The sequence below is a fragment of the Octopus sinensis genome, linkage group LG23 (genome assembly GCF_006345805.1).
Source record: "Octopus sinensis linkage group LG23, ASM634580v1, whole genome shotgun sequence".
NCBI classification, from domain to species: Eukaryota; Metazoa; Mollusca; class Cephalopoda; order Octopoda; family Octopodidae; genus Octopus; species Octopus sinensis.
Genome location: NC_043019.1, coordinates 16829996 through 16853823, shown reverse-complemented (window position 1 = coordinate 16853823; position 23828 = coordinate 16829996). Strand labels below are relative to the sequence as shown.

Genomic DNA, 23828 nt, shown 5'->3' with positions numbered 1-23828 from the left:
TGACTTATAAGTCACTTGGTGACCTCTGTCAGTGTTGGTGCCACATAAAGAGGACCCACTCCACTCTGTAAAGCTGTTGGCATTGGGAAAGGTATTCAGCTGTAAAAACCATGCCTAAACAGTGGAGTTTGATGCAGTTCACTGGTTCGTCAGATCTCATTAAACCATCAGACCCATGCTAGCATGGAAAACAGACGTTAATAATTTAGGGGATGACTCCTCACTGTTTATAAAGTGCTTAAGAAGGACAGGTTCCAGTTGTGGACAAACTTTCATCCTCTTCAGTTTACTAAATTGAGGACAGCTGCATAAAGAAATGCCAATTACCGTAAGTGGATGGTACCCACAGAAGAGGGAGACCCAGAAAGATGTGGGATGAAGTGGTAAGGACTGATCTCAGGAAGCTGGGCCTCACAGAGGAAATGGCAATGGACCAGGATGCCTGGCAATATGAAGTTCTTGAGAAGACCCACCCACATGAGTGAAACTGAGTTCCAGAAGGTCTGTGTGTCCCACCCATACTTAAGAAAACTTCTCACACTTAATCTCAACAAACCAAACATCTCTTCTCTTCCTCACATTTCCACTTCATGCACTAGGCTTACCCCCCACCCCCCAATCATGTCTTCTGACCTGTGTGTTCCACCCACATGCTCTGTCTCACTGTATCATTGCTATCTGCTGGCCCCTGGCCTGTGTGTTCCACCCACACATAACAAGAAAACTTTCCACTCATCCTACCCCAACAAACCAGTCTACATTTCCACATCTCTTCTCTTCCTCCTTCAAACACCATGTCTACCTCTCACTCCCCAATCCTGTCCTCATGGCCCTGTTTTTCTGTATCATTGCTGTCTAGTACCCCTACCACTGACTAAATATACCCAAGTTTTCGCCACTCCCGCCTCTGCATTCTCTAATCATTCTTCCTCTTATATTATGATGTTCGAACCTCAAGGGTATGCCCTGGTACTTGCCACCATCTTTATCTCTCTCTTCCTTTACTCAACCATCCCATTTGTATTCTGATCCCTGTTCCTTGTGAGTATGCCTGGCACTTTGCCACCATCTCTATCCTGCTGTCTCCCACTTTCTCTCTCCTCCTGCACAGAAGTCTAGTGCAGGTTTCTGCCTGGCCAGCTCCTCTCAAACCGTCCAACCCATGCCAGCACGGAAAGTGGATGTTAAACCATGATGATGAAAAGAACCCAAAAATATGAGTGAGAGCCATATGAACCATGTATAGGGGTTGTCAGTAAGGAGAGAATTGAGGAGTATAGTGGTAGAGTGATAAATTTAATGTGCAGGTACGAGTTCACCTGGGGCTCAGTTCTCAGTCCCTTCTTATTCATTATAGTCCTTCAGGCCATAACAGAAGAGTTTAAGACTGCTTGCCCATGGGAACAGCTTTAGGTTGTAGAAACCGTGCCAAACCAGACAAGTGGAGCATGATACAGCTCTACACTCATCAGGTCCAGTCAGCATGAAAAATAGACATTAAATGATGACTTCAAACTTTCAGTTACATTGATTGAGTGAAACAGAATTCCAAGTTTAACAAGTGGAAAAAAAAAAAAAAAAAAAAAAATCACCTTTTGTTGAAAAATTGTATTAAATTCCAGAAAGGAAAAAAAAGACTCAAAATGAACAAGTCAACTTACTTGGCAAACAAAATCAAAATAAATTCCTTCTTTGAGTTGTTCAAGACTTTTTACCAAATCTTGGCACCTAAATTCTTGATTTTGCTGTTTAACACAAAACAATCTTTCAATCTACAAAAGACAAACAGCATTTTACTCAAATAGAAGCAAACCCCTAATTTTTCTTATATGTCATTTACACTTAAAGATCTTCTTAACACATCTTTAGTAGAGATATTTTCCAACTTAAAGTTCCCTTTCTCAACCCAGCTTTAAGGATCACAATTCAAAGTTCTGTGACTACAATCTCCAAATTAGTGTTGGAGATATTGTAGTCTTCTTCAATGTAACAGAAAATCGAGTTTATAGAACTGTGTCACTCCAAAAAAGAGGTCAAAGAATTCCCTTTCCAAATGATGTTAGGAGAGAAGAGAAGGAAAGCTGAGGAGGTCAATGTATGAGGAAGATTAGTAAAATCCTTGCAACAACGGATTTCGTATGATGAGAAAATGGAATCCATAATAATAATGATGCTTAAGGAAAAGGTATTGGGAAGAAATGGCAGATGGAAGCAAACCTAAGTTTCAGAAAAACTTGGGATGGAATAACTGGAAAAAGGCTTGATGATGGACTTGAAAGAAAACTTAAGTCATCCTCCATTCTTTTTCAACTCTACAGCAAGACATCTACCCCTGTCCTTCGATACCCCTAATCTTTTAATTGGCACAAAGCTACCACCGCTGTCACTACTACTCCCTCCTCCAAGTTGATGGGGTTTTTGCATTTGCAAGTTACAGGGTAACCCTGACCGTGCTGGTGCCACATAAAAATCAACCATGTACACTCTGCAAAGTGGTTGGCATTAGGAAGAGCATCCAGCTGTAGAAGCCATGCTGAAACAGATGACTGGTATGGCTCTCCAGCCTTGCCAGCTCTGGTCAAACCATCCAACCCATGCCAGCAAGGAAAACAGAAGACGTACGATGATGATAATGATAAAGAGAATATTCAATCAAATTTATCCCAAATCAATCAGATCAATATGGACAGACATGCATGGTAAATTATTCTTGTTGGTAGTAGTGATAAGTTAGGTTCAAACATCTCTAAAATAATCTGTCTTAAATAATAGCAAAATTAATGAGAATAATCTGTAGCACGGTAATGTTCTTACCATCTTTCGGTCAACATCTGTGAATGTATAATTGAGACTGGAAGCTTTAGGAACTAGGCAGCCATCACTTCGACTATCAACAACCAACCAGGAGAAACCTTTTCCACTCGATCCTTGCAATTCCCCACTATGGAGATTAACCTAGAAACACAAACCATAATTTATTAAAGAATTGGTCACATTTATAGTTTCAGTGTTGTAAAGGACATGACATTTTCAGTATGTGTGTGTGTGTGTTCTTTCTTCTTTGGCATTCCATCAGTTACAACATTGTGTATTCCAGTCTATTTGATCAATGGAACAGCTTTGCTGGTGGCATTACTGTGCATGTTACAGAGCACTCCACAGACACATGTAGCCTTAACATAGTTCTTGCAGAGATGTGGTGTGATACAGAATGTAATAAAGCCAGCCTTTTCAATTCTGTGTACAGCTCATTTTTATCAGATGAGCAGAGATAAATTTAGAAAAACACGTGTATCTAGTGATAAATCTAGCAAAAGCTTCAAGACACTTTCAATGACTATTAACCAGTTCACAGCTCTGAGAGTAAGTGCCATCCATCAGGAATCGGATTCTTTTCTTTGGTCAATTCTAATGTACTGCAGGTTATCAAAGTAGTGTAGCCTCCCTTATGTGATAACCTCTTTTAAATCAAGCAACCCAAACAGGGAACTATAGAGATCTGTCTAATAATAACAGTCATTGTTTGGCCCTAGGTCAGTCTTGACCAAGCAGACCAATGGTCAAAGACATTCCAGTAGTAACCATTCCATCTTTTCTGGACATAAATAGGTAGATAGATAGAAAGATGGCTACTGCCTTTATCATCTCTTGCTTCTTGAAGGATTTGCTCCAGCAATCCATCATTGCCGCCTATACTTTTAGCAATGGTCTCTGCAATTGGTAGGTTCTTGTAAAATGAAAAAAATGAAACAAAAGTATTTATGGAAAAAAAAGAAAAAAAAGGAAAAAACAAGATTTGGATATTTACTCGTAATCTGTGGAATCTAACGATGCTACCAATTTTGACTTGGGGTAAACTTTCTTCACCATGTGCAAATAGCAAACATTTTAACTTTTCATCAGCTTGAATCAGTGATTCATCAACAATTGTCACAATCATCAAGTAATCTGAAAAATAATCAGAGACAAACTCTTAAAATTATTTCTATTTCTCAAAATACATCCTGATTTCTCTCTCTCTCTGGCCAGGTAACTTTGTACCTCACCTACAGCAAGACCCCTGTTTCTGTCTCTGTATCTCATTCTCATCTTTCATCATCTGACACAAGATCACCTCTTCCAATGCCCCCCCCCCCGTCCTCTCTCAAAAGCTTTTTTTGTCTTGCAAGGTACTTGGTGACCCTGTCAGTGCAGGTGCTACTTAAAAGCATCCAGCCCACACTGTAAAGTGGTTGACATTTGGAAGGGCATCCAGTTGTAAAAACCTTGCCAAAACTGACCTCGCCTGTGCTTGTACCACATAAAAAGCACTAATTCCTCTCTGCTGAGTGGTTGGTGTTAGGAAGGGCATCCAGCTGTAAAAATTCTGCAAAAACAGTCACAGAAGTCTGGTGCAGGTTTCTGCCTGGCCAGCTCCTCTCAAACCGTCCAACCCATGCCAGCATGGAAGGTGGATGTTAAACAATGATGATGATGATGAAAAAAAAAGCAAAAATGTGTGAGAACCATATGAACCATGTATAGGGGTTGTCAGTAAGGAGAGAATTGAGGAGTATAGTGGTAGGGTGATAAATTTAATGTGCAGGTACAAGTTCACCTGGGGCTCAGTTCTCAGTCCCTTCTTATTCATTATAGTCCTTCAGGCCATAACAGAAGAGTTTAAGACTGTTTGCCCATGGGAACAGCTTTAGGTTGTTAAACTCTTTTTTTAATTTTTTTTTTTTTATTTTAGCTGAATCTGTAGTAGAATCAGGAAAGAAATTCCAGGTGTAGAAGGAAAACCTGAAATTGAAACACCTCAAAGTCAACTAAGGCAAAGATCAAAGTCTAATAAGCTGGAAAAGACAGGACCCTACCCACTTCAGGTAAGTGACCCCAGCCTGATATGTAGGAAAGGTATAAGCAGAAATTCCATATGGTGCACCCAACAGAAACTGTGAACACACATGAGTGAAGTCAATGTTCTCAGCTCAACTTTGTCATTTCATCATTTCCACGGCAAACAGAGAAGTGGACATTGCATGTAACAGATGCAGAGGAGCAATAAACCCTAAGGACACAAAGGGGAACAGATTTGTTTTTAAAGACAAGGGGTTGGGTAGGAATAGAGATAACCTGGGAGAGAGTGTGTTGATTGGTGATCAATTAAAACCCTTGAAGATGGTGCCCCAGTATGGCCAAACAAATGATCACTCAAGAAATTAAGAGATATAAAATGGATTAAATATTGAGAGAGCTCTTTTTAATTAATAACAGTTAAAGAATAAATAGTTGTCAGTGATATAATAAAGGATTAATCACACGAAAAAAGAAGATGACAATGGCCCTACCAGTGCCCTTGGTTTTAAATGGCAACTTATGAAATTTTACAATTCCATACACATCAACCACTGTGTTTGGTTTCAAAGTAATTAAGGAGTTGTATGAATAGGTCCTTGTTTTCTGAAAAATAATAAAAAGATTTTAAAATTTAAAATCCAAACATCCAAAACAGAATGGAGGCAAAGTCAAAACATGAAAATATTCAAAATAATTCTCTTATTTTGTCCACCTTCACATTTTGAGTTCAAATTCCACTGAAGTCAACTTTGCCTTTCATCCCTTCAGGGTCAATGAAATAAGTACTAGTTACACACTACGGTTGAGGTAATCAACGAGTCCCCTCCCTCAAAATTTCAAGCCTTTTACCGATAGAAAGGATTATTATTATTTGGTGGATGACAGGATCATTGGAGCAGCTGATAAGATACCTTGTAGTATTTAGTAAAATCTCTCAATGTTCTCAACTCAACTTTGTCATTTCATCCTTTCCACGGCAATAAAAGAAAGAACCAGTCAAGTACTGCATTTGATGGTACTGATTGGTACAAGATAAACAGCACGTGACCTTGCAGGTGGGGGGGGGCCAGTTGAAATTTTCTTCAGGTCAAGTGGTCCATCCTGCTCAAAGGTGGTGAGCTGGCACAATTATTAACATTCCATGCAAAATACTCAGCAGAATTTCATCTGTCTTTGTGTTCTCAGTTCAAATTCTGCCGGGGTCTACTTTTGCCTTCATCCTTTCAGCACTGATAAAATAAGTACCAGTTGAGTACTGGTGTTGATGTAATCAACTAGACCCCCCCCACTACCCTCACCATCAAGTTTCAGGCCGTGTGCCTATAGTAGAAAAGATTATCGTTATTATTAACAACTGATTAAAGCCAAAAAGAAACGCATCCAAAACCGAATAAACATTCAAAAGACGAAAAACAATGCCATAAGTCAGTTTGAAAGTGTCATTGATAGAAAGACAGAAAGAAAACATACTTACAAACTTGCTTTTTTCCATTTTTAAAAAAAAAACACAAAAAACAAAATTGTTTTGCTTTTGGATCAATTGGAATGTTTCAAATTACAGTTCTTTTGCTTTTTAACAAAAACGTTGCTGGTTGGATTAAGAAATATTCTTCTCCAAGTGTATTCCTTTGTAGTAAAAAAAAAAAAAAAACCCTGATAAGATTAAAATTCAACATAAAACCATCATTATCAAAGGTTTAGTAAAAATATCAGAAAAATAGGGATGCATTAACTTTCTACAAATGTTTTTATCTGCAGACATCACATTACAAATTTCCATTATTTCTGGAGAATTACAATAAATGGAAATTTGACATGTCCAACCCATGGACAATGATTGTTAAAGAAATGATGATGAATTTTGTATAATAGAATCGAAAGTAGTCTCTCATAGGGTTGGGTTGAAAAGGACTAACGATTAATTCGGATTAAAAAAAAAAAAAAATGAAACAATGTAAGGGAGAAAACTCTGAAGTCCAAATTGGAGACATTCAATGAAGAATAAGGGTTGATGTTGGGTAGTGATAAACTTAGATGTATTTCAATCTTATTTGACTTCTCATTGCAAAATCATTAAAACTAAAGATTTTCTCCTCTTTGTTATCAGTGAAATTTTAATTTAACATAAAAAAAAAACGTTTGGCTCACTTAATGAGAAGTTATTCTAAATTGTCTACAAAGTCTAATCAAACGATGGTGCTTTGAGCAAAACCTGTTTTTCAATAATCACAATGAATGCTTCATTGCTCCTCATCAACAATTTTATGAAATGATTTTTGTTAAATAAATTTATTTCATGGCTCTTTAAGTCAATCATTATCATCATCATGTTAATGTTCGCTTTTCCATACCACATGGGTCAGACCGAGTCTTTGAGGCAGTTTTTCTATGCTGAGATGCCCTTATCGCTACCAATGCATGGCATCCTACTCTTCGTCACTCAATGTCTGTTTTCCATGCTGGCATGGGTTGAACTGTTTGACAGGAGGAGCTGGCAAGCCAGAAGACTTTGCCAGGTTCCCTTGTCTCTTTTGGAATTGTTTCTACAGATGGATGCAACCATTTTACAGAGTGGACAGGATGCTTTCTATGCACCAGCATCAGTGGGGTCACCAACTAATTGCAAGACAAAGATCCCCTTAAGAGGGAAGAGAAGTAGTATTGATGGAGCGACTTTGTACCTATTGGGAAATTAAAATAGGGATAAAAAATAAGTATCTTGCTATGGCTACCCCAGTTGGAAAGGAAAGGAGAGAAAAGAGGGAGATAGAGCAAGGGAGAAAGATAGGAAGACAGGACAGGTAGAGACAGAAAGATGGTGATGGAGATGCATTGGGAGATGAGTATAAGTGGGACAGAGGTTTGGACAGGGTGAGTGAGCAGAGGCAACAGAAGGGGCTGTCACATAAAAGTGTGAAGGGAGATGGGAAGAGGTGACTGAGCAGGAGATGGTGAGAAATATAGGGAGTGGCTCTGGGCGGGGATGGTGAAGCAGGTTTGGTAGATATGCGAGATTGTGACGCAGACATAAAAAGAAAGTAGCAATGAAGTGTTTAACATCAATTCTATCCAATTAATTAACAAACCATGACCACCACACCATACCTATCATAGCTAAGATAAACAGCCTCTCTTGTTGCCACTTGACCTGCAAGAAATCTCCCTCAAATCACAGTCATCTTAAATAAAAGAACACTTTGGATAATGTAGTTCAAGCTATTTTATGCCTGGTAAATAATGGGAATGTCATGGGTGGAATATCTCTGTTCAGAAACTGGTTTTATAAGGGATGGCCTAAAATTAAACTACTACTACTACTACACTTTAGGGTCTATGAGAGGGATGTTCTGCTGGTATGTCACTCCAGAAGCCCGAAGAACCAAGGAGAGGCCCATGCCTATCTGCTAGGCACCACCCTAAAGAAAAAAAGAAGCAGCTCAAAACTCCTTGAATTCTGAGAGGAACCTCCTCCAACTCCATTCAGATGGTGGTGGACTCCAAAAGCAATTTTGTTTTAATTTCTCTGAGATGCCCTGCTTCTGTTAAGCCAACATGGGTCACTTGACCTGCCAAAAATAGCAGCGATTACAATTAACTATCTTTTAAAAAAATAGATATATGGCACATTTATAACTATATAGTATCCCATGTTTAAAATTACGATTGGTGTTCATGGTTGGAAAGTTTTTCATCATAGATTCTGCTCAATCAGGGCTGATCCAGAGTTAAGCAGGTTACTTCTCTCTTCTGCTGTATTATGGTCCTCTGAATTATCAACATCACAGAAACCCCAATGTCCTCCCAGTTGTATCACCCTTCCAAAACCTATTATTTTCTTCCCAGTATTGTAAACCTCTGGAACTTCCTCCTCCTGCGAGTTCTCTTTCTACACAGACCAACCGAGACAGTTTGAACCATTTGGAACCAATCATATAAACAGGATTTCACAAGTCTCGTCAGATATGGAAATGTTACAGGCACGACTCTTCTTCATCAAAATAATATAGCGACAGCCCCAATACCATATTCATTGACAAAACAATATAGCCCCTATATCTGTGCAAACGACACCAGCTCATTTTTTTTTCCTTGATAGAGTATTTTAATTGAAACAAGGTAAATGTGTAACCTGTTTATCATCATCATCATCATCATCATTTAACGTCCGCTTTCCATGCTAGCATGGGTTGGACGGTTCAACTGGGGTCTGGGGAGCCCGAAAGCTGCACCAGTCCAGTCAGATCTGGCAGTGTTTCTACAGCTGGATGCCCTTCCTAACGCCAACCACTCCGAGAGTGTAGTGGGTGATTTTATGTGCCACCGACACAGGTGCCAGACGAGGCTGGCAAACGGCCACGCTCGGATGGTGTTTTTTATGTGCCACCGACACAGGTGCCAGACGAGGCTGGCAGACGGCCACGCTTGGATGGTGTTTTTTATGTGCCACCGACACAGGTGCCAGACGAGGCTGGCAGACGGCCACGCTCGGATGGTGTTTTTATGTGCCACCGACACAGGTGCCAGATGAGGCTGGCAAACGGCCACGATCGGATGGTGCTTGTTACGTGCCCACAGCACGGAGGCCAGTCGATGCGGTACTGGCTACGGCCACGTTCGGATGGTTTTCTTATGTGCCCCGTGCCACCGGCACTGGTACCACAAAGATACGAATTCCATTGATGTTCATCTATTTTGATTTGTTTTGATTTTCACTTGCCTCAGCAGGTCTTCACAAGTGTCACAAGAAGGAAGGTATGCACAGGTGGACTGACTACGTCCCAGGTAGGGGCCATGGGTTATGGCCTGACTAGTCTTGCCGGGTCTTCGGATGGTGTTTTTATGTGCCATATATATATATGTGTATGGCGATGTTTCATTACCACGTGTATTTGTTTACGTGATCGATTTCTGTAAAAAAACTTATTTTTTTACATATGGGGTTGCACGGAAATGGGATCTTTTGAAGTAATGAAAGCGACTGTATGAGGAGAGAAGTTCTTTTGAAGTTACCGTGCATGGGAAGCATTGATGTACATGTGTGTGATGGGGTGTGCGAGACAGAAAGTATGGTGTGTAAGTGAAGTGCTTCTGTTAGTGTGTGTGTGAAGAAACAGAAAGAGTAATGTGTGTGATGGGGTGTGCGAGACAGAAAGTATGGTGTGTAAGTGAAGTGCTTCTGTTAGTGTGTGTGTGAAGAAACAGAAAGAGTAATGTGTGAAAGAGAGAGATAACTGAAATTTTTTACTTAGTTTTTGTAGTGCATCCGTGTGTATGCATGTATGTGTGTGTGTGTATGTATCTGTCCGTGTGTATGCATGTATGTGTGTGTGTGTATGTATCTGTCCGTGTGTATGCATGTATGTGTGTGTGTGTATGTATCTGTCCGTGTGTATGCATGTATGTGTGTGTGTGTATGTATCTGTCCGTGTGTATGCATGTATGTGTGTGTGTGTATGTATCTGTCCGTGTGTATGCATGTATGTGTGGTGTGTATGTATCTGTCCGTGTGTATGCATGTATGTGTTGTGTGTGTATGTATCTGTCCGTGTGTATGCATGTATGTGTGTGTGGTGTATGTATCTGTCCGTGTGTATGCATGTATGTGTATGCGTGTCTGTCTGTCTGTCTGTCTGTCCGTGTGTATGCATGTATGTGTGTGTGTGTATGTGTCTGTCCGTGTGTATGCATGTATGTGTGTGTGTGTATGTGTCTGTCCGTGTGTATGCATGTATGTGTGTGTGTGTAGTGTCTGTCCGTGTATGCATGTATGTTGTGTGTGTATGTGTCTGTCCGTGTGTATGCATGTATGTGTGTGTGTGTATGTGTCTGTCCGTGTGTATGCATGTATGTGTGTGTGTGTATGTGTCTGTCCGTGTGTATGCATGTATGTGTGTGTGTGTATGTGTCTGTCCGTGTGTATGCATGTATGTGTGTGTGTGTATGTGTCTGTCCGTGTGTATGCATGTATCTGTATGCGTGTCTGTCCGTGTGTATGCATGTATCTGTATGCGTGTATGTCCGTGTGTATGCATGTATCTGTATGCGTGTATGTCCGTGTGTATGCATGTATCTGTATGCGTGTCTGTCCGTGTGTATGCATGTATCTGTATGCGTGTCTGTCCGTGTGTATGCATGTATCTGTATGCGTGTCTGTCCGTGTGTATGCATGTATCTGTATGCGTGTCTGTCCGTGTGTATGCATGTATCTGTATGCGTGTCTGTCCGTGTGTATGCATGTATCTGTATGCGTGTCTGTCCGTGTGTATGCATGTATCTGTATGCGTGTCTGTCCGTGTGTATGCATGTATCTGTATGCGTGTCTGTCCGTGTGTATGCATGTATCTGTATGCGTGTCTGTCCGTGTGTATGCATGTATCTGTATGCGTGTCTGTCCGTGTGTATGCATGTATCTGTATGCGTGGGTTGTCCGTGTGTATGCATGTATCTGTATGCGTGTCTGTCCGTGTGTGTGGCATGTATCTGTATGCGTGTCTGTCCGTGTGTATGCATGTATCTGTATGCGTGTCTGTCCGTGTGTATGCATGTATCTGTATGCGTGTCTGTCCGTGTGTATGCATGTATCTGTATGCGTGTCTGTCCGTGTATGCATGTATCTGTATGCGTGTCTGTCCGTGTGTATGCATGTATCTGTATGCGTGTCTGTCCGTGTGTATGCATGTATCTGTATGCGTGTCTGTCCGTGTGTATGCATGTATCTGTATGCGTGTCTGTCCGTGTGTTGCATTATCTGTATGCGTGTCTGTCCGTGTGTATGCATGTATCTGTATGCGTGTCTGTCCGTGTGTATGCATGTATCTGTATGCGTGTCTGTCCGTGTGTATGCATGTATCTGTATGCGTGTCTGTCCGTGTGTATGCATGTATCTGTATGCGTGTCTGTCCGTGTGTATGCATGTATCTGTATGCGTGTGTCCGTGTGTATGCATGTATGTGTATGCGTGTCTGTCCGTGTGTATGCATGTATGTGTATGCGTGTCTGTCCGTGTGTATGCATGTATGTGTATGCGTGTCTGTGTATGCGTGTCTGTCTGTCCGTGTGTATGCATGTATGTGTATGCGTGTCTGTCTGTCCGTGTGTATGCATGTATGTGTATGCGTGTCTGTCTGTCCGTGTGTATGCATGTATGTGTATGCGTGTCTGTCTGTCCGTGTGTATGCATGTATGTGTATGCGTGTCTGTCTGTCCGTGTGGTATGCATGTATGTGTATGCGTGTCCTGTCTGTCGTGTGTATGCATGTATGTGTATGCGTGTCTGTCTGTCCGTGGTGTATGCATGTATGTGTATGCGTGTCTGTCTGTCCGTGTGTCTGTCCGTGTGTATGCATGTATGTGTATGCGTGTCTGTCTGTCTGTCTGTCCGTGTGTATGCGTATGCGTGTCTGTCTGTCTGTCTGCTGTGTGTATGCGTGTCCGGTCTGTCCTGTGTATGCGTGTCTGTCTGTCCGTGTGTATGCGTGTCTGTCTGTCCGTGTGTATGCGTGTCTGTCTGTCCGTGTGTATGCGTGTCTGTCTGTCCGTGTGTATGCGTGTCTGTCTGTCCGTGTGTATGCGTGTCTGTCTGTCCGTGTGTATGCGTGTCTGTCTGTCCGTGTGTGTGCGTGTCTGTCTGTCCGTGTGTGTGCGTGTCTGTCTGTCGTGTGTGTGGCGTGTCTGTCTGTCCGTGTGTGGCGTGTCTGTCTGTCCGTGTGTGTGCGTGTCTGTCTGTCCGTGTGTGTGCGTGTCTGTCTGTCCGTGTGTGTGCGTGTCTGTCTGTCCGTGTGTGTGCGTGTCTGTCTGTCCGTGTGTGTGCGTGTCTGCCTGTCCGTGTGTGTGCGTGTCTGCCTGTCCGTGTGTGTGCGTGTGTCTGTCCGTGTGTGTGCGTGTGTCTGTCCGTCTGTCCGTGCGCGCGTGCGTGCGTGCGTGCGTGCGTGCGTGCGTGCGTGCGTGCGTGCGTGCGTGCGTGCGTGCGTGCGTGCGTGCGTGCGTGCGTGCGTGCGTGCGTGCGTGCGTGCGTGCGTGCGTGCGTGCGTGCGTGTGTGTGTGGCCGTGGCCGATTCAGTGTTTACATTATTTCGAGTTAAAACGAAAGATTACCTTTGCCTGTTTATGTAACGGTCTGCTATGTAGAAAATAATGAGGTTGACTCAATGGAATAATGACAGTGATCGAAGATATAGACAAAATTTTTTTTATTTAATCGTTATATATGCCTTGTCGACTGCTACTGTGCGGCCTTAAATTTCTACTTGTCCTGTTTTCACCATTACGGCATCATGCAAGGGACTGATAGAGTAATGTCTGTTGACGTGACGATGGTGAAATGGTAAGAGAAAGACGGGAGAGTTATAAAATGAGATATCCTTCTCATGAGAAAAGAGTTGCATGCAAAGGAAAAAACAAGTTAAGAGTCTATAGATGTGCACAGAAACTGGGTGCAAGCATGCATATATGCATGTGTAAACATTGTATTGTGCAGCAAAAGGAACGAACAGTACAAAATGTGTAAGGAAAAGTGACAAAATCCGATTGGTAATGTCCTGTGTGAAAAGTCTATGCTGAAAAGTGAGAAAAGGTTAGTTCTCTTGGTTGGGTAGCTGTCCTAAGTGTTGCATTTATGTATGGCAACTGTTTCCTCGTGGATCTGTGCATCGGGTTGCAGTACATGTGGAATGTAATTGGTGTGTGTCCATTGAGTCGGTGACTTCATTCCTTTCGTGTTGTGTTGGGCGTGTGACGATGGAACTGAAAACTATGCGTCGTGAAAGTTCGTGTCCTATAATTCTTGTTGATGCGACTGGCACGGACTGTAATTGTTTTCAAGAGTTCATGCGATGCTGAAGCAGTAAGTCTTTGAAGTCGAGCTCACCAAATGTAATGGATAAGGTAACGAAGACTGCAGTTCTGTGGCTCGGGGGTCAGCAATTGTGGCAGGGTTGTTGTGTTCGAATCACGTTGTGGGTAACCAGTTGTATCGTTGTGGTTGATGTATTCTAATAACGTCTCTCTGCCGATGCTCGATGCTGACAATACAGAATGTGAAGGTGGCATTGTCACTTCTTCATTTCGGCCGACTGTAGAAAAAGAGGTATATCACTGTGACACCTATTGTTTTCGTGTGGTGTCTGTGTAGACGCGGAAAAGTTTTAAGTCAAACGGAAAACACATCAATTGACTTAGCAAAGCCAAGTGATGAAATTAACTCAAAGCACTACATATGTATAAGTAGCTACAGCTCGTTCTAACCATTTCTCTTATTTTTGTAAAATGAATTGTGGAAGCAAATTTCAGAGAAGAAACTGGAAATATCAACTGTGCGTGGTAGCAAATTGTTTCATGTTTGATTTTTTTTTTTTAATTTGATTCAGACTCTCAATGTAATGAATACCAAATTAAAAAGCCATTACAAAAAATAGACAAATAAAAAGTTAAATATTAGACCAAATTTTGCTTCCACAGGTTATTTCCGTGTGTAGAAGACAATTTTGTAAAGGTATTTTAAAATTCCGAAAATCATAAAAGTTTCAAGATCTGAAAGGCGCATGAAGAAAAGAAATGCAAATTACTAAGATACAAAAAGAAGAAATTAATAATAAATATAAAATTATACAGATTCCCATGAATGAGGCTAAATTAAACAACAGAACACATTTTATGAACTTCATAAAACACATTTTTGAAATCATACAGGATAATAGTGTCTCATACATTTTATGAAGCTCATAAAAGTATTACTGCTGTTGTAACGTCGCCAACAAAATTCATGCAGATGTGTTGAAAACAAATTATCGGACGTTCCATGCATTTTCCGATAATTTGATTTCACGTGACTCCACATCCCTTCCACGGTGTTTGTGTGGATTGAGGCATCATTGGGATCCACAGTTAACACTGTGGTTCACAGTCAAATGGTTGGGTAGGCTAATATACGCTCTCCGTGAATCTGTGATAATCTTAGTTCCTGGTAATACATGGCTGGTAATAATAGGCAACAATATTGCTGCACTTCTGTTCTGCACAGGAACTAAGACACATCTCAGACTCTCACGCTCAACCATCCCCAAAACCCAGTGACCTTCTCGATAAGTACCACGATGATATTTCCTGTGCATGAACTTGGATTCATCGATCTCTACAACATCTTCTCCTCCAAGTTGCACAGGGTGGTCAAAACACCACACGGCACAAACATCGCGGAAGTAATTGTACCAGTTGACAATTGCCTCTGATCCAATTCAAACTTCACCCATCACAACACTGTTTACATTCAATTATCGCCCAGTAATACATCAACTCGAGGAGACAAGTCAATGGTAGGTGTGAACCCGCGAAAAATGAGTCTTGCCCAATGCTACGAAATTCCTTGCAAACAGTACACCTCCACATTTTCCCATCGGATACTGTATTGTGTGATGCAAGGTACATCCGCCCATTACAACATTCCGATGAATTGTGGATCAATCCCAGAAATGCCAGGAATTGGATTGTTGAATCCGCGTTACTTATGGCATGAATGTCTCGCAGATGGTCAGATCTTTGAGTTATCTCATCAACGGAAAGGACAGATTCAACAATCCTATATCGTCCAGCCATAGTGGGATCTTATGGAAGAGTATATGATGTAATTAATAGTAATTAAGAAAATGTACAGGAGAGTCTGTTGCCAGATATGTGCATGTATGTGTGTCTGTGTGTGCTTGTGAGTCTGTGTGCAAAATTTTGTTTGTGCTTGTGTGCAAAACGAAAATAAAATAAAGATTTTACGTTCCAAAAGTCTCTTCGTTCTGTAGTAGTAAATGTGGAGAAAGACAGACTGAAATTGTTAGAGAACTGCGTTCGAGCTAGTGGGAAGTCAAAGAGTGTGGGACATTGTCTGATATCCTAGCAGCCCTTTCTTTACTAAGTCATGAAATGGCTTGTTCTGTTGATGACAAGTGGCTAACTTACTTTCACTTGGTATGTGCTTGCTTATATTAAGATCCAGAAGGATAGATATATCATTGAGAACAATAGATTTAGTTGATTTAGCTTATGGTGTAGTAGAAGAGGTTAGAAAGGGTCAAGTGGTGAAGACATTATTTCAGCCTAGCTAAAGGCATCTGGAAAATGTAAAACTGCTGCCAGGGAATAACCATTGTTCCATTGTGGGAAATGTTGTGTTGATTTAAATTTGTCTATGTTGAATCAAATCCACTTTATGTATGCAAGATTTGCTACACATTAAACAAAAAAATTAAAACAATATTCATCAAAATTTCGCCTATTTTTTTTTATTCTTTTACTTGTTTTAGTCATTAGACGGCGGCCATACTGGAGTGCTTATTTAAAGCCTGGTACTCATTCTATCGGACTTCTTTTGCCAAACTGCTAAGTTATTTATTTTTTAAATGGCATTATTGAAATAAAAGAGCAGTGGTGTGGGCTAAGTCGGTGGAGCGTTCGACAAAAAGCCACGTGCTATTTTAGCTGTGTGTCCGAGGGAATTTCGAGTTGAGAATTTTTAGGGATCCGTTTCCTTGCTTCAGTCAAGCTGGGGCACTGCCTTGTTGAAAAAATAGTCTTTCTTCTTACAAACCTAATTACAAGTGTTCCAGAATATGGAATAATTCTTTAAAATAGCAAAAGATACTGAAAAAAAAAAAAAAAAAATTCATTTTAATTGTGGCAGTTATTCCGAAGGAGCGATGGGGGGGAAGGGGGCAAGTTTGTAAAAACGAATTTTTGAAAATTTTTTGTTACAGTGCAAATTACATCGAAGGATCGCCATATGGGCGATCCTTCGGTATTGATCTGCAAAAATGTCAGAATAAGAAGACGATGTCATTTACTCTCTTTATCAGCTAAGTCCCTTTCTCTGTCATTATTGAAAATTGTGTGGTGAATGTCTACAAATACCAAAAGATTGCTTTACATATGTTTTAGATTGTCTTACATGTGTTTTCTTGTAAAAATGACAAAAAAATAGCGAGAAAAATTGAAGAAATTCCATTTTGTGCGAGACGGTTATTCCGAACGAAATTCCATCGTGTGCCTTAAACATTTTGAGTTCAAATCCCGCCACGGTCGAATTTGCTGTTCATCGTTTCGGGGCTCGATAAAATAGAGTCCCAATCAAATATCGCATGAACTCTTGAAAACAATTACAGTCCGTGCCAGTCGCATCAACAAGAATTATAGGACACGAACTTTCACGACGCATAGTTTTCAGTTCCATCGTCACACGCCCAACACAACACGAAAGGAATGAAGTCACCGACTCAATGGACACACACCAATTACATTCCACATGTACTGCAACCCGATGCACAGATCCACGAGGAAACAGTTGCCATACATAAATGCAACACTTAGGACAGCTACCCAACCAAGAGAACTAACCTTTTCTCACTTTTCAGCATAGACTTTTCACACAGGACATTACCAATCGGATTTTGTCACTTTTCCTTACACATTTTGTACTGTTCGTTCCTTTTGCTGCACAATACAATGTTTACACATGCATATATGCATGCTTGCACCCAGTTTCTATGCACATCTATAGACTCTTAACTTGTTTTTTCCTTTGCATGCAACTCTTTTCTCATGAGAAGGATATCTCATTTTATAACTCTCCCGTCTTTCTCTTACCATTTCACCATCGTCACGTCAACAGACATTACTCTATCAGTCCCTTGCATGATGCCGTAATGGTGAAAACAGGACAAGTAGAAATTTAAGGCCGCACAGTAGCAGTCGACAAGGCATATAGGCAATATATATGTTATTCCTGTTTTCACCCCTTCTATTTCTAACTTATGGCTTTCCAGAACACTTTTAACAACTCTATCACACATCGCTTCATTTAAACTACATTACTCCAATATTCCTAACAGAATCATCCAACTTTAAACGGCGATAGTTTATTTCAGGCCGAAAACTAGAAGACAAAGAAGGCGAAAGTAAAGAATACGTACACCCGGTGGACAGGGATTAGGATTAGGGTTTATGTTACGCTGAAAACTCGTGGTTGTACATAAATAATATTTACCTTTGCCGACAAAGAATACAATAGAAACCCGTGGCAGAGGAGTCGAATACGCAACATTTTCGAACCAAAACACGAACGTCATTAAATTTTCTAAACAAACCAGTCATTCCCTAAATGATCGAAACGAATAAATGCTTAAACCATTAATGCATTGCTTGTTAGGTAAACAAGCTATTGAGCTTATTTTTGGTATAGTCTGCCTCTAAACTAGTGCTCGATGAGTGAGCAAGCGCTGCGCACAAACCCGACACGTGCGAAACAAGGAATGGTAATTTTCCCTGTGTCCATTTATCTGGACTCTATGCATTTATGGGTTAAAAGAGGTTTATTATTTACGACTACTGCTTTCATTTCTCGACACCATTCGTTTAATTGAGTTATTAAATTCGGTGAAGATTTATTACCAGATTTGAGGAAACGGTAACACAAAGATTCGGATGTCCTTTTTGGTGAGTTAAATGCAGGCAGGTTTCCTCACCTGAACAATAAATTAGAGGAACTACTATTAACAATATTCTTGTTAAATATATATCCTATACTAAAAAAAAAAAAGCATTATCAAACATGTATCTGAATCATTATTGTTCGTATCTATAGAAAATCTAATGATTGTCTTCAAAGAAACCCGAAATTAGTCACGGAGATCTTCATGTTTGATTTTCACGTATTTTCGTTTCGGGTGTTAACGAGGTATGACAGTCAATAATGACAAGGCAAATAGGCAATGTTTCGTTTGCAAACATATTTACTTAATGACATTATTACTACAGGAAATATTTAATTTGAATTTTAAAACTAATTTGTCAGTAAAATAACTTGGCTTTTGAGTAGAAACAAAATAATAAATTTTCTATCAGGTCGTTAAATTTAACAAACACATAAACTTAAAGAAACATGTATAGAATATATATATATTTACCTTAATGGTAAATGTTGTCTTCTTGGAATCGTGTGGAACGGATTTCGATGCAAGCAAACTGGTTTAAAATGGCGCGTAATCTGTTAATCTCTAACCAGGTTGCATGGACGTTTATTTATATCGTTTCTATATTCAACAAGTTTCTATTATTATTATGTTTTTAAAATGTTTACTGGGGCAAATAGGACTTATTTCACAAAAGGAAAGGTGTTTCGAAAGCTTAATTTTAAAAATATTATTTTATGAATATAATGTAATAATGCTGGCCAATGGTGCGTAAACTGTTAATCTCTAACCCGGTTGCATGGACATCTATTTATATCATTTCTATATTCAACAATTTTAGGATCTTTTCAACACAATTTCTAGTTAACGGTAGTTTTCAACACAATTTCTAGTTAACTAAACATTTTTAAACTTCGTATACTGGTAGAATGTGTTAATAAAACATCATTTTTTCTTGGCTTTATTGAGAAAATTCTATAGTTTGTAAGATATTTCCACTTTAAAATCGAGCATTTCGGCAATTTTAACCAATCAAATACGTCCATTTGGAGTGAAAACATACCGTGCTGTATGAATATGCCCCTCGTTTAAGAAATAGATTGGGTTTATTTACATTTGCAAAGAAAAAAAGTTACTCTTCCCCCACCCCTAACCCTAACCCTAAAATAGATTGAAATGCAATAGATCGATACTAGGGTTATAATTATGGGTGACATTTTCATTTGACACTGCTAGAAAAAAATCCCATTTTCCGTAGCGGTGTCGTATGAAATTGTCACTCATAATTATAACCCTAGTATCGATCTATTGCATTTCAATCTATTTTAGGGTTAGGGTTAGGGGGGGAAGGGTATCTTTTTTTCTTCGCAAATGTAAATAAACCCATTCTGTTTCTTAAACGAGGGACATATTCATACGGCACAGAATGTTTTTTTACCTCAATGGACGTCATTGATTAGTTGAAATTGCAGAAATTGAAGAAAAAAACAACAAATATCTTACAAACTCTAGAATTTTCTCAAAAAAGCCAAGAGAGAAAGATGTTTTATAAACACATTCTTCCAGTATACGAAGTTAAAAATTTTTTAGTTACCTAAAAATTATGTTAAAAACTGCCGTTCAAACCAAAAGGACCCCTTATTTCACAAGATGAAAGGTTTTTAGAAAGATTAATTTTAAAAATATTATCTTATGAATATAATGTAATAAAGCTGGCCATTGTCATAATAAGATCGATCTCATCTTCCAAGGCAATAAGAGTGTAATGTAAATTTGAGGTAGATTGGAAGACGACACAACAGTCTTTGAATAGCGATAAGCACTGTTATCAGCAACAAGGAATATTTTCCGTTAAATATTGTTTTCTTCTGGAACCAGTGTTTGTGTCACTTCAAAATGCGATATTCTTGTGAATAATTGCGAAGCTGAAGCAACCAGGTGCCCTTCCAAGTTTCATCAATAAGGCAGGTCCCTAACGAAGTCAAAAACCTCCCTATCAGTAATCCAGCACCCACCAAAGTCTCAAAAGACATGGGCTAAAAAATATAATTTACCGACAAACTACGATATTTCAATGCTTCTTTTCTTTTTGCTACAGATGCAGTAAGTCCCACCTCTGTTACAACATTAAGGACATGCACGATCGCAAACCTGGTGGGGGGAGAGGACTCGGAAAATTCACATCATCAGACCTTGACCTTTAAACTCCAGTGTTTGACCCAAGCAAAAAAAATATTAAGAGAATTTGTTAGGTTGGTGGATAAGGATAGCATAGCGTGGCCTCACTTTAAACTGATTGGCTGCACAGGCTACAAATTTGGGATCTGCTCAATCAATTTACATAGGACCCACAGACAGGAACCCTGTTACTGGAAGTTTAATGTGTCCTTACTAGCATACAAAATCTACAGGGACCAGATTAGGGAACTAGTTAAGTGGCAGTTGATGGCAGTTCTAGTTTGCCCTGAGGAAAATAGAATCAGTAGCTTTCAGAGAAGGGTTATCAATTGAAAGAAATAGATTGGAGGGAGAAGTGGTTAGCAAAGTAGAAGTGGCAGTTAATAAAGGAATCACAACAGACATTTTAGCAGCAGGAATGGCACTTGACCATTTCTTCAAGGTGAATCATGAAGGCTTTGTTGTCAGTGCTAAGGCCTGTGCACTCAAACATGAAGGAACTAAAACCATCCGATGGGCCTGGACAGTGGAGACATGACATGGCAACAAAACCACAATCAGTCTTCGATGCACCAGGGCGAGCTCATGCTACTCAGTTCTGAGATGTGTGTGGCCTTCCAGAAGCACTTCACATGGCTGTTTGAGTTGGACAATGGGTCAACAACAGTGGCATACTTTATTTCGTACCTGGACAGCCTGCCTCAGCACTCAGCAGCAGACACAAGGTTCTACAAAAATCCTTGGAAATATGGAAGGCAATGAACTATTGGTCTGCCCTATGAATTCTATGAGTTTGTGTCAGATTTGTTCGGCAACCTCATGACACACATATGCGTATATTTCTGCATGTGTGTATGTGTTTACCTCCAGCCCCCAAAAAGAACTGTTGCCAAAACAGGGTGACTGGATATGTCAATTCATCAGCCTCTACCCATCTGCATCTGATTGTCTCTCGTTTCCAAGCAAGAAAATATTTTCTCTCAGCTTGGAGATATTTTCAAGGAAGATTACAAACAGACAACATCACTTGTATAACAATAGTATCTAGTTTACTTGATACTATTGCAATGTCAAGAACCAGCACACACACACACACACACACACATGTATGATGAGCTTCTTTTCAGTTTCCGTTTACCAGATCTACTGACAAGAGCTCGGTCAGCCCAGGGCTAGAGTAGAAGACACTTAGGCATCACACAGCCACACCTGCACGATGATGATCATGATACTATGAAATGGTCTGAGGAGAAAGGGTTGGTACCTTCACTGGGAAGACTTCCAAGATTGATGGCCGGACACAAGAAGAGGAACCTACAAATCAGGAGTTGCAGTCCATTGTTTATATTGAGTTCTTCTCAGACCAAACACTGGTTCCAAATATGTGCAACAGGGCATCCTTTGCTAATGCTACCCAAAGACCAACAGACAGATTATGTCTCCCAGCCATAACAAGGTACAGCCACAATCCTTCCAGCAAGCTTCAACTCAGTTTCCATCTTACAAGGCTTGAATTGACTTTATATCGTGATAGAAGACATGATGAGGTGCAGGATTGAACTCAGGACCTCGTGATTACAAAGCAATATTTTTAACCCACAAGACCAGGTTCACAACCATTTACCTGGTGATGGTGGTGGTGGTGGTGTAGTTGTCATTGGAATTATTATCGTGATAGTTGGGATGTTGATGCTGAACCATTGAAACGTGTGTGTGCAAGGTATAAATTAACCAAGAGAAATATTGATTTTATGACAGAACACAGGTGGATTGATTTGAAATTATAAAATTTTCAACCGATTTTGTCAGATTGTTCATTTAAAAGAGGCTTTTATGAACATGTGTTCACATGTATGAAATATGAACATGTGGTCACATGTGGTCACTCGTTTTCACTAAACATGTATTTTATGTATATTCTTCTGGTTTTATTTATTGAATTTCTCTCCAGTAAAAAGACTGTCGGCAGCCCAGAACCTAGTCTCTTTCATTGGTCTTGTGTGTCTGTGTATCTCCACTCATGTATGTATGTGTGTGTGCACGTATGTTTGTAGACAAACATAGCAATGTGTGTCAATTTATAGGTTTTGAGCTATTCATAGCTTCTATCTACAATCTGTAGCATGTAGGTATAAATATCCGCATACTACAAACTGAATTTCTACAATGTTTTACATATTTTTTATAGTTCCATTAATGGCTTCTAATTGTTACTTTTCTAATTAGCTTTGTTTGTTATTGTTTTGTGCAGCCCAGCTTTTTAAGAATGTTGCTCAGGTAGTTAGTCATATAACCAGGTGCCTTACTAATTGCAGGTATAAATCTGAAGTGATAGTCCAGGTGTTGTGTCTGCATATTTTTCATCTGTTCACCAAAGAGTTTTTCTGTTTGTGGTCGATGCCAGTACTGCCTGACTGGCCCATGTGCTGGTGGCATGGAAAAAGCACCCACTACACTTCTGGAGTGGTTGGCATTAGGAAGGGAATCCAGCTGTAGAAGCTTTGCCAGATCACATTGGAGCCTGGTGCAGCCTTCTGACTCACCAGCCCTCAGTCAAACTGTCCAACCCATGCCAGCATGGAAAGCGGACGTTAAACAACGACGATGTTTGACTAGTATGATAGGAGTTTTCCTTATCCAGTCAATTCCAATGTGTGTGTGTGTGTGTATGATACATAGATATGCTAAAGCAACTGAAGACTGTATCCCTTAGATTATCCAAGCTTTCTACTAATGGTAAATACTCAAATATTTCTTCATCTACTATATAACAAGCAATTTCCAGGTATCCTTCTTTGAATGTTAAAGCTGTAAAAATAAAGATAGGAACACTGGCTGGTAGATTCCACCCTTTATCTAGAAATGGCTACACTCAGAGAAAAAGCTTTCTTTTCTACAACCTTTTCTTTATCGTAATTCTGTTGAAATTCACTTTCCGTTTGAATTTTGAAAATAACAAAGTATTTTGTAAAATGACTCTGACATCATTAGGTTGCGGTTTGGAACATAAATTAACGTGAAAAGTTGGTAGACAGAATTAATTTTGTTTACTTCAAAACAGTAAGTTTGTCTCATAGAACTGAAAAGGGGGCAGCCTCAGCATAGATATTCAAAAATAGCCCCTACTTTAAACTGCAGAACTGCCAATCTCAACCAGTGTAGTCAATGCTATGAATTGCATCACTGCTAAGAGAAGCAAGTTCAAGAATTTTCATCTCAAAATCAGAAAAAAGCTGATTCCAACCATGAAAGGTCAGTTGATTAATGGTCTTGGCCATATCTTCACCCTACGACTGTAAGAACAAACCAGTGAGAGCTTCTGCATGGTCTGGTGACCTGCTGAAAATAGTAGTTAATTCTCCC

General features: G+C 39.9%; 1 protein-coding gene across 3 annotated transcripts in view; it reads right to left on the bottom strand.

Moving 5' to 3' along the window:
- Positions 1–20119, bottom strand: part of LOC115223615 (protection of telomeres protein 1) — a 42993-nt gene extending 22874 nt beyond the window's left edge. The window contains exons 1-7 of one of the 3 annotated variants that reach the window (XM_036512515.1): positions 19923–20119; positions 18783–18969; positions 6314–6465; positions 5331–5442; positions 3809–3948; positions 2815–2955; positions 1662–1772 (exon numbers count right to left, since the gene is read on the bottom strand). In XM_036512515.1, coding sequence (XP_036368408.1) covers positions 1662–1772; positions 2815–2955; positions 3809–3948; positions 5331–5442; positions 6314–6331 — 522 coding nt within the window. In that variant the 5' untranslated portion in view covers positions 6332–6465; positions 18783–18969; positions 19923–20119. Of the gene's footprint in view, positions 1–1661; positions 1773–2814; positions 2956–3808; positions 3949–5330; positions 5443–6313; positions 6466–18782; positions 19017–19922 lie in introns of those variants that run through there. The other 2 variants (XM_036512516.1, XM_029794272.2) reach the window with 2 other exon arrangements.
- Positions 20120–23828: the final 3709 nt, after the last annotated feature.